The sequence below is a fragment of the Callithrix jacchus genome, chromosome 10 (assembly GCF_049354715.1).
Source record: "Callithrix jacchus isolate 240 chromosome 10, calJac240_pri, whole genome shotgun sequence".
Taxonomy (NCBI): domain Eukaryota; kingdom Metazoa; phylum Chordata; class Mammalia; order Primates; family Cebidae; genus Callithrix; species Callithrix jacchus.
The window spans coordinates 18,549,398-18,564,825 of NC_133511.1; the positions used below are offsets into that span (position 1 = coordinate 18,549,398).

The following is a 15,428-nucleotide window of genomic DNA, read 5'->3' on the forward strand; positions in this document are numbered from 1 at the left end:
AGCAGAGGCAAAGAGGCAGGAGGCTGGATTTTGAATTTTCTTTTTAATAAAAAGGCACCTATAAAACAGGTCAATACAGTACAGGCAGCACAGAGACCCCCGGAACAAGCCTAAAAATTGTTTCAAAATAAAAACCAAGAAGATGTCTTCACATATTGTATTTATATATTTATATTTATATATATATTTATATAATGGTACAAAATGGCTGGGGGTATGGCCATGGATGGAGGGAAGGAGGCTGGCCTGTGGCGCAGGTGGGAGAAAAGGGGACGGAGAGGGCACTGGGCCTGCTGCAATCTCACCCCTCTCTCTTCAGGGCAGGAAACACAGAGTCAGACAGTTTGGGGGGTCTTGGGCCAGGGGTGGAGGGCTCAAGGGCACAGGGCCCAGGCTGAGGCAGGGCGGGCAAAAAGCGCCTGGCAGGATGAAGGGCAGGTGCCCCCCCAAACACAGAGGCCCTGGCCATGGCCCCTGGGAGGTGGCTGGGGGGAGTCAGGGGCCTGTTGTCAGCCCTAGAGGAAGCGCTGGACCTGGCCGATGGTGGACCCAGAGGACAGCACCAGGCTGGGAGAAATGGGGGAGTTCCCTTTGTATTACAGCTGCCAGTGCGAGACCAGGCCCTCCAGGCCAGGAAGGCTAGGGATGGGTCCTGGTAGAAGACACCCTGTCTAGAACGGCCCCTTGGCCCTGGAGGCGGGGCGCAAAAGGCCTCAGCCAGGGAACTGCCCAGCCTCCTCCTGAGACAGGAAAGGAAGTGAGAAAAGGAGAAGTTTTTTACTCCTGGGGCCAAAGTAGGGAACAAACACCCAGTCGTATATGGCTTCAGCTCTGACCAGAGGTGGATAGGGGACTCTTCTGGGGAAGAGCAGGGAGCCAAGAGGGAGGCAGTGGCTGTGCCTGGGTGGGCACAGACAGGTCTGGTACATGGCCCTGAGCCCTGGGCAGAGGGACAACCTCGCCGGTGAGTGGGCAGGCAGAGAGGAGGTGGCGGGATGCTGTTCTCCCAATTCCATCCTCTGGGGTGGAGGCTGGAGGGGAGGTGGACTGACTCGGACTAACGGTTCCCCCTTCTTTGATAAGTAGGTGACAGCCTCTGGAAGTGTCAGGGCCCTGGAGGTTACTGGCCCAGGGCTACTGCAGTCACAGACCCCAGCGGCACCATGCCACCCTTCCATGGCTCCACTCACGGGGGCCACACAGCCACCGCCTCTTCCTCCTTTCCTTTATCCCAGACTGGGACAAAAGACTTCAAGTTCTGGCTAAGATGTAGCAGCAGAGGACACCCAGGCATCCAAAGTGGGAAGCCAGGGCCCCATGTCACCGGTGTGGGCAAACAGCATGTGCGTGCACATGTTCTCCCCAAATCAGCAGCAGACAGGCTGCCACCCTGGGGGTCTCAGCCCTGCTAGGGCTCACCAGGTGGAAGCCTAGGTGGTCTGACCTCAGTTTAGGAGTGGGGCATTTACGTCATTTTACCATTTGGGGAGGGGACAGGAATGGTATCCCTTAAGGACTCAGACACTGCAAACAGTGGGTGGCCATGTAGGGCTGCACATCCCCCGGTCCAGGGAATGGAGGGGTAGTAACTTGAAGAAGGGGAAAGGTTTCTTTTATCCTTTTTTTTGTGTGACTTCTATCAAAACACAGAAATACAGCACACGCACAAACTGGCACAAAAGCGCAGCGCTCTATTTACAGCTCCAGCTGGCACCTGCCCACCTGGCCAGCAGCCTGCAGGGAGGGGTGGGAGAAGGGTCAGCCACATCAGCAGGGAAAGGATAGACGCAGGTAAAGACAGAAGGAAAATGGGCGGGTGCAGAGAAACTGAGAGGGAGGTGGAGCTCCAGCAATGCAGACACGAGGAGACAGGAGCAGAAGGGGCTGGGGGAGACCTGACCTCTCCTTCCTCTATCCCCCCAGATCCCATCCAGGACTCCAAAAGCATAGCTGAAGGGGGCATGGTGGGTGCAGGGAAAGAGGTAAAATAGAGAGGCTCCATAGGAACTGGGAGGAGTAGGGGAGGGGCAGTCCTGGTGGCCACAATGGAACCAACCCCAATCCAAAATCCGCCACCCCACTCTGCCACTTCCCCCTACGCTGCCAGCACATCTGGTTTCCACAAATGCCACTCCCCACACAAGCCCCCTCCCACCCCCTCCACCCACCCCAAGACCCAGGCCGTCCCAACAGTGAGGGGAAGAACTTTGTTAAGGTTATCATATTTGCAACATTGCCCCGGCTCCAGCCCCGGCAGTGACTTCTAGAAGGGCAGGTTGGCCATGCCGCCTGGCGCCGGGAGGTAGCCCATCTGGCTGTCCAGGGACACACTGCGCTGCCGAAGCGGGTGGGACACCATGAGGTTCTGCTGGGGCGGGGGGCCCATGAGGGAGCCCTGTGGGGACAGCATGTGGGGAGGCTGGCTGTAGACCTCGCCCCCCACGCCCCGCTGCTTCATCAGCATGAAATTCTGCTGGGTCATGAGGCCTTGTGGAGGGGACATGACCCCCTGGTGCAGGCCATGGGGAACCATGCCTTGCTGTGGGGGCACACCTGTCCTGCCCAGCAAGGACATCTGTCCGGGGTGGCACATGGACATGTTGAGCCCCCGCTGGACACCCTGCTGGCCTGGGAGGTTGGGGGGCCGAGAGGGAGTCTGCTCCGCCATCATGTTCTGCAGGTTCATGAGATGCAGATTCGGGGGCTGAGCCTTGGGGGGCTGGTTCTCGCTCTTGGGGAAGTACTGGAGGGTGCTGCTTGGCTTCTCAGAGGGGATGATCCTCGACAAGTCGAACTCAGGGATCCCCGTTGGGGTGGGCCGGATCACCTCGCTCAGCTCGGGGTCGTTCAGCACTGATGCCACCCCAGGGAGCACGCCCGGTGGGTATGTGTCGCCCATGCGCCCAGCCATGCCTTTGCCCATCAGGTGCTGCTGGGGGGGTATGGGGCCTGGCGGCTGGTTGGGCAGGTCCTCGGGGGGCAGGGGCATGCCTGACGGATAGTGCTGTTGCAGGCCAGGCCCCCCGCCCCCACCCCCAGTGGGGGCCATGGCACCATGGGGTTGCTGTAGCCGAGGGGGGAAGGGCATCATCTGGGAGGAACTGGGCACTGGGCCGCAGGGGGCATTCAGAGAGTCGGGGCCCCCTGGGGCCATCATCATAGAGTTTTGAGGGGGCCCTCCTGTCCCCTGCGCATTGGGGTGCAATGGAATGTTGGAGCCCAGAGGAGTGGGGGAGGGCAGCATGGTGGGTGGGGGCTCATGGGACAGGGGCTGCTGGCCTGGCAGGTTCATGCCCATGGGGCTCTGGGCAGCGGCTGAGTTCAGGTGCATCTGGCTGGGCTGGCTGTTGCTGATCCCTGTAGGGAATAGAGGAGAGGGGTCAGGCATGGTGCACCCAGTTGGGGGAGGATGCAGGGCTCAGGCCTTCCCCAGTCTGTAGCCAGGTGGTGCCAGGGCTTGGAGCTTTCCCACTGGCTTCCCCTGGCTGGGAAGGAAGGGACTAGAGGCATTGAAGCTAGAAGCCAAGAGACTAAGTTCTGGCCCAGTCCTCCACAGACATGCCACCAAGTGTTGGAAAGACCACTTGAGTGCTCTGGGCTGGGTTTCACTAATGACTCCAATGAGTGGGAACGGGAGCGCATCCAGGAGCCTCCACCCCCACACCCCGGGCCTTCAGAAGCTCAGAGAAGCCAGCACAACCACAGCTGTACTCCCCGCTCCCAGTGCCCACAGCAGCCGGCCTCCCTGGGGCCCCAGCCTATCCTCGCACCTGGCCCGGAGCCCTGCGGTGGTGGGGGGGGTGGTAGAAGGGGCCGGTCAGGCAGCAGCTCGTCGTCTGAGGTGGCGATGGTCTTGATGGCATTGTGGTAGAGTGGGGTGGAGCTGGGCATGGCGTACTTGGACATCTGGGTCATCATCAGTGACAGGGGGTTCTGGGAAGGCGTGGGGTCTGGGGAGGAAGTGAATGGTAGGCTGGGGTTCATGAGGCCACTGGGAGGGTTGGCGGGAGGTGCAGAGGAGCTGCTCCGGGGGCCGCTAGGCGGGAGGGCACCTGGAGAAACGGGGAGACAAAGAGAGCAGGGGGTGACTGGGGAGGGGAGGGATGAATTTGGCTGTGGATATTGGGGGATTTAGGAAGAGGTCAGCTCCCCATATCACCTGATCCTTCAGACACACCCACAGGCCCCCACTATCTCCAGAGCCCACCGATCTTCAAGCAGTCTCTGCAGCCTTAGGACCCCAGGCAAGGGGAAGATCCCGGGTCCCAAGTACGATCCCTCAAAACACCTGGGAGACTCACGTGGTGCCCCCTGAGAAAGCCCAACACAGCTGTCACCATCTGCCCCGCGAGCAGAGCCATCCACCTCTGGGCCCCTAGTACAGAGGCCTTGACTCACTGCCCAGCCCCAGCAGGGACACGCCCGTCTCAGAGGCTCCCAGTATCAGCACTCAGCGCCTGCTTGTGAAACGAACTCACCCTGTTCCATGTTGCTCAGGGTGGTGGAAGAGTTCATGGTGAGAGGCGGCTGCTTGTTCTGCGAGACCCCAGGGCTGGGCATGGCCGTCTTGGGTGAGGCAACCCAGCCTGGAGAAGGCACCGCCATGGAGGGAGACTTGAGTCTGCTGGGCGAGCCAGTGGGTGAACGGACGCTGAGGGAGGAGCTGAGGACCTGGGGTGACTTGAGAGGTCCTGGCGGGTTGGCGGAAGGCAAGGGCACCATCTGTGAGGGAGTCTGGGGTGACTTGAGGTTGGCAGAGGGCGAGGTGACCAGGGGTGAGTGCACCTGGCTAAGAGTGGGCGACTTCAAGTGCCCCATGCCGGGTGAGCCCATCTGATTAATACTGATGGTGAGGTCCGAAGGCCGCCTGCCTAGGCCCCGGTTTGGGGCTGAATGCACAGTCGCAGGAGGATTGGATGCTGGGGGCAGAGGCATGTGGCTAAGCCGGGTGGTGCCCACGTTGCTCATGGGCATTGAGCTCTGGTCAGGGCTGAACATGTCTTGGGTATTGCCCATGTCCTGGGACATGGCTGGGTAAGGTCCCTGGCCCCCAGAGAATCCCTGCTGGCCCTGGTTGGGAAACTGTGAAGGCATCAGCATCTTCTGAGGGCCGCCCATCACACCACCGCTGTTCTGGGCCCGAACCCGGGCCATCTCCTCAGGACTGAGGCCCTGGGGTCCCAGCATGTCCCCGGGGCCCCGCATCTTCTGCGACATCAGCATCTGCTGCTGCGGGGTCATCTGCACGTTCAGGTTCATGTTCATGTTCATGTTCACATTCATGTTCATGTTGAGGTTGCCTGGCCCCATGGGCGGGTCCACCTCCCTCAGCCCAGACTGTCCCATGGGAGGGCTCAGGAGGCCTCGGCCTCCACCAAACTCCATGCCCATGGGAGTGCCCGCCAGGCCCTCACCACCAGCCATCTGCCCAGGGAACATGGTAGGATCGATCTGCCGGTGCGCCTGTATCATTCGCTCCATCTCCATGCTCTGTCCCATGCCACTGCCAGCCATGCCCAGAGGGCGCTGCATACCCATCGACCGCTTCTCCAGCAGCTGGTGCCGCAGCAGCTCCTCACGAACCCGGGGGGTCATGAATCGCTCCGCCTCACCCTGCCCACCTGGGTAGGGCATGGTGTTCTGGGCAAAATTGCTGGGTCCCCCCATAGGGGGCAAGTCTTCAGTCCAGCCCAAGCCTGGTCTCACAGGCCTCTGCATGGCATTCATGGGCACCTCCATGGGCATACTCTGCATGCCCCCAAACCCGGGCACCCGTTGTATCTGGTTGCCTGGGAAACGGGGACCGGGAAAGGGAGGTCCGCCCCGGAGCTGCATGGGATCTTGAACATCTATGGGCCCCCGCAGCTGGGCACCCATTCCAGGAGGCCACTGATCCCCAGGCTTGCTGTGGTAAGGAGGCGGGGGCCCCCTCACCATCATGCCCCCCATGCTCATCATGTCCTGCAGAGGGCGGCCCCCATGCAGCCCAATCTGTTCCTCTTTCCGCCGTTTCTCCTCGTAGTACTCCTCCTGCAGCTTGCGCCAGGCCACCTGCTCAGGCGTGAGGCTGTCCTGGCCCAGCCTCTGTATCATCATGTTCATCTGCTGCCCCATGTCCCCGCCCGGGGGGTGCCCAGGCACTTCGTGCTCCAGCGGGGGACCCCCCAGGCTCTGTGTCTGTGAAATCATGGACTGCAAGGGCTCCTCATACTTCTTCAGCCCGCTGGGAGGGGCCATGGGTGGCTGCTGAGGGGGAGGGGGGCCTTGTGCTGGCGGGCCCCCCTCACCCGCGCCTCCCGGGGGACCCTTAAGGAAGGGCTCAGTCTCTCCGCTGCGGAGCAGCAGTCGCTCAATGTCTCGCAGCGTCTGGAGGGACCGTTCCCGATGCTCCAGCTGCTCTTTGGACAGGCCCTCTGAGCCCACCAGGCTGCGCTGCCCATTTCCAGTGGGGGCTGCCTCCCCCAGCAGGGCAGGGCCGGAGGCACTGCTGGGGTCTCCTCCAGGAGGCAGAGGGTTGTTGTTCGTGGTCGCCGTCGGGGTGTTAGGGTGGGTGCCCCCCGTCCCACCACCTGTGCTGGCAGCTCCCACCGAGTTGGGGGCCAGGTCCTGACTGCTGTCCTCAGGAGGCCCCTCTGGGGGCAGAGCAGGCGGGGCACTGCCAGGGGCCGGAGGTGGCGGTGGCGGCAGTGGAGGTGGCTGGGACTGCGGGGTGCCCGCTGACGGCGTGCTCAGCGATAGCGGTTCTGGGGTGGGGGGCACTTTAGGGGCCTGCAGAAGGACAAAGAGAGCATGAGACAGGTAAGAGGACATTCTGCCCAGTCCCGCTCCTCGCAGGTGCCATGCTCACCTGGTCAAGCTTGGCCCGGGGCACATTCTGCTGGTGGTAGGCGAGGATGGAGTCTGCCCGGCCCTGCAGCACTGCCTCCGCAGCCCTGCATAGAGTGGGGACACTGGCAGCTCAGAGAGGTGAGCAGGAGGGAGCCCTGCCCTCACCCACCCCACCCTGCCCCTGCACAGGCTCCCTCAAGACCCCAGGCCGAGAGAGAGACTTAGCCTGCCCACCAGGCACTTACGTGTTGGCCAGGTGGGTGGTGAAGACATACACGAACTGCGAGGGAGGCTTTCCGGAGACGCCTCCGCCCCCACCCCCAGGGGCATCAGGCCGAAGGCCGGGAGGGGGGCCGTGCGGGGCGCCTGGCACGTTGCTCTCACTGAGGGGCAGTTGGGTGGTTTGGCCGGGACCCAGCTGTGGGGCCGCCATGGCTGGGTCTGCTACATTACAATCTGCAGGAGGAGAGAGGAGAAGGAAAGGGGCTAAGTGGTGCAGACGCAGGAAGGACCAGCTGATACCCCCTCCCACTGATGCTCTCGGCCTCACAGCTCCTGCCCACGGGAACATCTGGTGTTTTCACCAGCGGGTTTTCAGGAGTGCTTGCCCTAGACTAGTTATTTGACCAGGATGGCAAGCGTGGTGACCATGTGGAGAGCAGGGACAGAGAAAATGTGTCCTTTCCACAGGCTCCCACGGCCCTGGGATTCCGCTGGGGACTTAACAGGTGTGATTTCATCTCATCAACATACCCCGGGAGAAATGTGTCACACTCCACTTTACAAAGGAGGAAAGAAGTTCTTCACCCACAGTTCCACAGCCAGCTAGTGCAGAGCCAGAACTGAACCCAGGGCAGGGATTCCAAAGCCCTTCTCCGAGCTCTGCTGCCCTCACGCTGGGTGAGTGCATGTGTGCACAGTCTAGTGACCCAGGTGGGGAGAAGCCAGAGAGGGTGCACGAGCTGATGACTCAAACCATGGATGGTTTTCCACTCCAGCCTCACCACTCTCTTGGTGATTTTATGAACCAGACATCCCTCTAAGCCTCAGTTTCTTCATCTATAAAATGGAAACACTAACGTCCTCCTTGCACAGGGGGCAGGCCAAAGATTTTTTTTTTTTTTGAGTCTGAGCCTCCCTCTGTCACCCAGGTTGGAGTGCAGGCTCACTGCAACCTCCACCACCCAGGTTCAAGTGATTCTCCTGCCTCAGCCTCCTGAGTAGCTGGGATTACAGGCTCCCACAACCACACCTGGCTAATTTTTGTATATATATACACATATACACACATACATATATACACATATATATTTTTCTTTTGAGATGGAGTTTTGCTTTTGTTGCCTAGGCTTGAGTGCAATGGCATAATCTTAGCTCACGGCAACCTCCACCTGCTGGGTTCAAGCGATTCTCCTGCCTCAGCCTCCTGAGTAGCTGGGATTACAGGCATGTGCAACCACGCCTACCTAATTTTGTATTTTTAGTAGAGATGGGGTTTCTCCATGTTGGTCAGATTGGTCTTGAACTCCCGACCTCAGGTGATCCACCCTCCTCGGCCTCCCAAATTGCTGGGATTACAGGCGTGAGCCACCGCGCCCAGCAGAAATATATTTTTTAACAGTAAGTTGAAATCAATGTCACAGAGTAAAACATCAATTGAAAAACAGAGAGCCAGGCACAGTGGCTCTTGCCTGTAATCCCAGCACTTTGGGAAGTAGAGGCGGGTGGATCACCTGAGGTCAGGAATTCTAGACCAGCCTGGCCAACATGGTGAATCCCTGTCTCTACTAAAAATACAAAAATTAGCTGGGCATGGTGGTGGGTGCCTGTAAATCCCAGCTACTTGGGAGGCTGAGACATGAGAATTGCTTGAACTTGGGAGGTGGAGGTGGCAGCGTGCCAAGATTGCACCACTGCACTCCAGCCAGGGGGACAGAGTAAGACTCTGTCTCATTTAAAAAAAAAAAAGAAGAGTTAGAGAAAGATGACATACTGGAAACACTCTCAAGACAGACCAGCTACCCTCAGCACCAAGAGAAGTTCTGTTCCATGGTCATAAACTTGACTGTAAGTCTTAGAGTAGAAAAAAAAATCCCCAATTGGTCATCTACAATGGGTCTAGGTGAGTGAGCAGGCCCATTCCCATGCCAAGAAAACAAATCCCAGTGCCTGGTCTGCAGACAGTAAGTACCAGCATTGTCAGTTAATGGGAGACAAATTGCCATCAAGCCAGGGCAGTGACCACCTTCCCATGGGACCCGTGTCAGGCTGCCCTCTTTGGATAAAGTTTCTGTGATGGACCCACCCCAAAATGGCCCTGCCCTGGACCCTATCTCTCCAATTTTAAATAGGAGAGCAGAGCCAGAAGTCTGGGGGGGAGCTTGAGAGCTGACCTCAATGTGTGAGGGCTGATGAGGGGCTCTTGGATATAAGCTACGGGGACAGAGGCAGGGCTTAGTCCAACAAGGAACTTTCTAGTACAATAACAATGATAAAAGCCAACATGCTACATGTATGACCTCATTTACTCCTCGTACCAACCCTATGAGATAAATAATATATATATGTATATATTTTGAGACAGAGTTTTGCCCTGTCGCCCAAGCTGGAGTGCAATGGCACTCAGCTCACTGCAACCTCCACCTCCCAGGTTCAAATGATTCTCCTGCCTCAGCCTCCTGAGTAGCTGGGATGACAGGCACCTGCCACCTTGCCCAGCTAATTTTTGTATTTTCAGTCGAGACAGGGATTCACCATGTTGGCCAGGCTGGTCTCAAACTCCTGACCTCATGATCCTCCCAAAGTGCTGGGATTACAGGTGTGAGCCACTGTGCCTGGCCTGAGATAAATAATATTTTTATAGATGAGGAAACTGAGGCCCTTTCCCAAATGTACAGAAATAACCAGGCAAGCTGATGGCAGAACTAGTGCTGTTAATGTCTACTTCTATCACCCCTCCAGTAAGAACTCTTTAGGAATCTAAGGGCAGGTTGGGCATGGTGGCTCACGCCTATAATCTCAGCATTTTGGGAGGCTGAAGCGGGCAGATCATTTGAGGTCAGGAGTTCGAGACTAGCTTGGCCATCATGGTGAAACCCATCTCTACTAAAAATACAAAAATTAGCCAGGCATGGTGGCGCATGCTATAATCTCAGCTACTTGGGAGGCTGAGGCAAGAGAATCACTTGAACCCAAGAGTCGGAGGTTGCAGTGAGCTGAGATTGCACCACTGCACTCCAGCCTGGGCAACACAGTGAGTAAGACTCCATTTGAACAACAACAAAAAAAAGAATCTAAGGGCCATATGAATAAAATAAAATAGTCACTTGAGTATAGGTCGCCTTGAGTATAGGATGTTAGCAATTTCTACTTTGTACTTCCCCATGTTTGCCAGGCACAGTGGCTCACTCCTGTAATTCCAGCATTTTGGGAAGCCAAGGCAGAAGGATCGCTTGAGGGCAGAAGTTCAAGATCAGTCTGGGCAACATGGCAAGACTGTCTCTACAAAAAATACCAAAATTATCCAGATGTGATGCATGCCTAGGTCCCAACTACTTGGGAGCCTGAGGCAAAAGGATCACATGAGCTTAGGAGTTTGAGGTTGGAGTGAGCTGTGATCACACCATTGCCCTCCAGCCTGGGTGTCAGAGAGAGAGAGAGAGAGAGACCTTTTCTGTAAACAAAAAACAAATAAAACCCACAAAGTTTCTATAATGGTGCAGTCTGGGCAGGGTGTGGCGCTCACGCCTGTAATCCCAGCACTTTGGGAGGCCAAGGCATGAATCACAAGGTCAGGAGTTCGAGACCAGCCTGGCCAGCATGGTGAAACCCTGTCTCTAGGAAAATTAGGCTGAGTGTGGTAGCTCATGCCTGTAATCACAGCACTTTGGGAGGCTGAGGCTCAGCCTCCCAAAGTCAGGAGATCGAGACCATCCTGGCCAACATGGTGAAACCCCATCTATACTAAAATACAAAAATTAGCCAGGCATGGTGGTACACACTTGTAGTCCCAGCTACTCGGGAGGCTGAGGCAACAGAATCACTTGAACCTGGGAGGTGGAAGTTGAAGTGAGTCAAGATGGCACTACTGCACTCCAGGTTGGAGACAGAGCAATACTCCGTCAAAAAAAAAAAAGAAGAAGAAGAAGAAGAAGAGAAGAAAATTAGCCGGGCATGGTGTCGTGCACCTGTAATCTCAGCCTCTAGGGGGAGGTGGGGGTGCTGAGGTAGGAGAATCACTTGAACCCAGGAGGCAGAGGATGCAGTGAGCTAAGGTTGCACCACTGCACTCCAGATGGGGCGACAGAATGAGACACTGTTTCAAAAAAGAAAAAAGTGCAGTCTGATGTGACATGCGGGAAATGGAGGTGGTGGCTATGGGGGAAGACAATTCACTCCAATTTCTATGGTCAAGAAGTTCACAATTTCACAGTCTCTGGCTAGTTTCTTTCTTTCTCTTCTCTTTACTTCTTTCCTTTCTTTATCTCTCTTCTTTTCTAGAGATGGAGTCCCCCTATGTTGGCCAGGCTGTTCTTGAACTCCTGGGCTCAAGCAATCCTCCAGTTTCAGCCCCCGCAAATTGTGGGAATTACAGGTGAGAGCCACCATATCCAGCCTCTCTGGCTAATTTCTTACATCTCTCCCCCAAAAAAGATATAAACATTGAAGGAAAAATAAATAAATAAATGTGTACAAGCTTCCCCGGGGCAGGGGTGATGTCTGGCTCTCCCCCATCACTCATGGAAGGCCAAACTACAGGCAGTTCCATAAAAGAACCCCTCCACACCCACTCCTTGTCCTGGTGACACGCCCTGGGTACTTGCCAGGAGTCAATGAGAGGTTAGGGAAGGGCACCAGAGACACAGCAAAGTGGCAGTTCACACCCAGGCTTAGCAGGGCTTTGCACAGCAGAACCAACAACTGTCCGGCTCCCAGGGACGCTGGACCTTTACTGCCCTCCCTCCACTAACCAGTAGGTGGCAGCATAAGCCAGGAATTCAGGGGCAGAGGTGTGAGTGATGTGACCAGGAAGGGGGCCACTCCATTCTGCCCCATCTAAGGTCCCTAGGGAGAGGGGGCCACTGAGCCTCTGGAAGGCAGAGGCCAGGCTGTTGCAGTGCAGGGAGGGACAGAGTCTGTAAGGTGGGATGGGAGAGAAAAATCCTGGGCTCCCAGGCCCTCGTTTCTTGCCCAGGCTCAGTCCTTTCAAGTCCACCCCCGCCCCCTGGGAACATCATGGGCCACAGCACCCTGGCATGGCCAGGCACTCACTGTGGGTGGCCCCAATGGGCTTGTCGTCCTCCTCACTGTCCGGTCCAGAGCACCATTCGTCTCCACTGTACGGCTGCTTCCGTTCCAGCACACAGCGACGCTTACTCCGGGGCGCCACCTCTGCCCAAGCAGAACCGAGGAGAGAGTGAGTGCCCAGAGGCCCCATTTGCCCAAACCCAGGGTCCCTCCCAAACCCATCCTCTAGGATGCCCCACCCTAGAGAGCACTGTCCAGGCCATGGTGGGCACTTCGCCAGCCCATGGCCCCCACCACACCACCATTTGTTTCTGATTTCTCTCTATAGCCCCAAGCCTGTCTCCCCTCCCCCCCAACACCAAGTACAGCATAATCCCCAACCACAACTGGTTCTAATTAGGGCTGGGGGGGGAGGGGGAGCTGCTGCTACTCTTCCAGGCCCCAGTGCCTGCTCCCAAAAGGCTCTCACTAGCCGGGATACCAGAAGGCTCCTGGGAAGTGTGTGGGTCTGGGGTCTGCTCCTCATTCCACAGGACCTCCCTCTCCCCCTCTGGAGCTCTGATGGGGAAGCAGGAGGGGAAGGAGTCCAGAAGTCCGACCACTCTGTGTGGCCCCTCCATGGGTGGCACCATGGCCAACCCCAATCCCAAATGACCCAATTGGTGGGTGTTAAAAGGTACCCATGCAGAAACTCTGAAGAACGTGGGATGAGGACTGGACAAGCAAGGAGCAGTGAGGTGATGTCCCAGAAGGTCTGAGCCTTGGACTATGGGGGATGGTAAGGTATTAGGGATCAGGAAACGAGGTACCTTTGGCCTCTGAATCCAGGGATGGGGTCCCAGCCTCTCGCTGCTCTCCAGAGTCCACAGATACACTCCGTTCCCTCTTCACCTTGCCCTTGAGAGAGCTGAAAGGGGGCACCCCTGCCTGGGGGTTCTTCAGGCTTGAGTTGCTAGGCGAGATCTGGTTGGCCTTGGCCCCATGGTTCCCCGCCCCCACGCCCTTCGAGCCCAGGTTGCAGGTGGGTCCTTGGTTCACATTCTGGTGCTGAGATTGGGCCCCGCCATTCCCTGTCTTGCCATGATTGGTCAATTTATTTTCTGGGTGCATTGGCTTGGCTGGGGCAGGGGGGCAATGGCCGCGGGGGGACAGCGGCGGGCTCCCTGGAGCTTCTCTCCTCCTGGGGTGGGGTAACCTGGGAGAAGGTAGGAGAGATGAAAAGTTAACCTTGCTAGGGGCTAGGCAGGCCAGGAGCTTAATTGACCCTTCCAACCTTCCCTAATAATGGGGAAGGATGGGGGAAATGGGTGGCATCTCAAGACCACCAGCAGCTATTCCCTACCTCCTCCATGGCTTCCTCAGACAAGGGCTGAGGCTACTGCCCTTATCCACCTTGGGGAGTGGAGATGGGGAAAACTCCCAGACCCCACAATTTGAATGGAAACCAGGGTCTAGAGTTGGCAGAATTCACCCACCCCAGCCCCAACACCCATCAGCCTGCAAGCTTCTGTGGCAACCCTGTCCTCTGTATCGGACTTAAGCATCCTCTCTTCTAAGATCTGCTGTCTTCAGACTCCTTCCAAGGTCTCAGACCTCAACTCTCATATGTCCCAACACCAGCAGAGAAGGGCCACAGGATCTGGGGGTCACTGCACATGCCCCACTCTCATTCCCCAGGGGCGGTGGGGAAAAGCACATCCAAGGGTGTACCCACTGGCCCAGACAGCCGGAGGGGAAGGTCTGAGGAGGGTGGCCCGGTAGGCCAGGCAGGCAGGCAGAAGCAGGAGGAAAGGGGGAGGGGAGCGGTGTGTCAAGCAGATGGGCAGTGCAGCTTGAAGCCAAGGATTCCTGCAGCCTAGGCTGCGGGCCCTTTAAGCTCCAGCCCGCTCCCCCCGCCGCCTCCCCCTCCCCGGAGACCTATTAATAGCCGCTGGAAAGATCACATCACGGGAGAGGATATTTATCCCCCCTCATTCCACACCAGCTCAGATTTATTTCAGCTCTGCTGTCCTGCTGCTGCCGCCTGGCCCTGTCTGCCGGCTTCTCCGGGGAGGAGGCGGGAGGCAGGCACCGCCCCCCACTCCAGCTCCCACCTCCAGCTAGACTGCGGCCAGAGGCCGCCTTCGGACCCCACAGTAGGGTGGGAGGGGGTCTGCTCAAACCATTTTAAGGAGGGAAGAACTAGAAGGGACCAGAAGCCTCGGACATAGCTGGCTGCCAGTCCCCTCTGCCCCCCGGGCCCCAGGCTCTAAGGCTGGCTGCTCGGGCCAGGCCTTTTCCTTGCAACACCCCTTTAGCCCACTGGTGGCCTGGGAGCCAGGTGCCCGGGGCGGCTCCTCTCCCATAGCCAGCACAGCTTGGGCCCCATCACCACTGGACCCTTCCCTTCCCGCACTCCACACACACACACACATCCCGCCCTCCACGACACCCACACACCTTGTCTTGTTAGCCAGGATCCTCATGGCTCCCACACACAGTGGGGCTACGGCCCCTGTGCGTGCCCAGGGCCCAGCCAGGTACTCGGTACTGGAGCACGGACTGCAGCAACAAGCCCCAAAGAGAAAACTCGTGACTTGGGGAGGGGGTGTAAGAGGGGGAGGGGAGAAGGGAGGACCCAACAGCCCTGGGACTTGGGAGCTGGATAGGGTGGGGTGGCACTGGAAAAAGAGGACTACGAGATGAGATCTCGATCCTGGAGGCCGGCCCTGTCCCCATCCCTCCCGCGCCTTGCCCTCAGGGGGCTTGCAGTCTCCAGCAAGCCCCCGCCCCGACGGGTGGCACAGACAGAATTCACTAAAAGGATAGGTAGCAAAGGTGCCTCGTGGGGCGGACGTGAGGTCTGCCCTGGCCCCCTGAGGGATTCCCGCTCCCAGACGCGCCCCTCACCCAGGGTGGGGAACCCCTCGTGCCCCGCCCCCGGGGCGCTCCAGCCGTGGAGGAGGCCCGGGATGGGGGCCACGCCCCGCCTTGTCCCCAGCTCGAGGCCTAGCCCGTGCCCATCCCAGCAGGCCCGGGCGGGCAGCGAGAGGCCTGGCGGGGCCCCGGGGCTGCAGCTGGGCTCTTCTGGAGACCAGTAAGGCTGGCTCGGATTCCTCCCCGACCGCAAGAATGCAGGAGCCTCCCCTCCCCCCGCCCTGCACCCCCACCCCGCCCCCTTCAGCAGAGCCCGGGCGGGGAGGCAGAGCGAGCGAGCGACAGCCAGCGAGGCAGCGAGCGGGAGGCAGACAGGACTGCAGCGTGCTTCCCAGGCCCCGCGCGCGGACAGATACACGGACAAGTCCCGCCAGGGGCTGGGCGCGCGCCGGCCGGGCAAGAGCTTGGCGAGCCCTGGGTGCTGCAGACAGGGGCTC

The 15,428-nt window shown here is 58.3% G+C and overlaps 1 protein-coding gene across 10 annotated transcripts in view; it reads right to left on the reverse strand.

The window, feature by feature from the left end:
• Window positions 1-24: 24 nt before the first annotated feature.
• BCL9L (BCL9 like) overlaps window positions 25-15,428 on the reverse strand; it is a 30,997-nt gene continuing 15,593 nt past the window's right edge. For 5 of the 10 annotated variants that reach the window (XM_035264794.3, XM_035264793.3, XM_078339659.1 and 2 more), the window contains 8 exons: window positions 14,515-14,616; window positions 12,885-13,270; window positions 12,100-12,219; window positions 7,074-7,284; window positions 6,848-6,932; window positions 4,479-6,768; window positions 3,771-4,052; window positions 25-3,357 (listed from right to left, as the gene is read on the reverse strand). In XM_035264794.3, coding sequence (XP_035120685.1) covers window positions 2,264-3,357; window positions 3,771-4,052; window positions 4,479-6,768; window positions 6,848-6,932; window positions 7,074-7,284; window positions 12,100-12,219; window positions 12,885-13,270; window positions 14,515-14,540 — 4,494 coding nt within the window. In that variant the 5' untranslated portion in view covers window positions 14,541-14,616 and the 3' untranslated portion in view covers window positions 25-2,263. The remainder of the gene's footprint in view (window positions 3,358-3,770; window positions 4,053-4,478; window positions 6,769-6,847; window positions 6,933-7,073; window positions 7,285-12,099; window positions 12,220-12,884; window positions 13,271-14,514; window positions 14,617-15,428) is intronic. The other 5 variants (XM_035264797.3, XM_035264796.3, XM_078339662.1 and 2 more) reach the window with 2 other exon arrangements.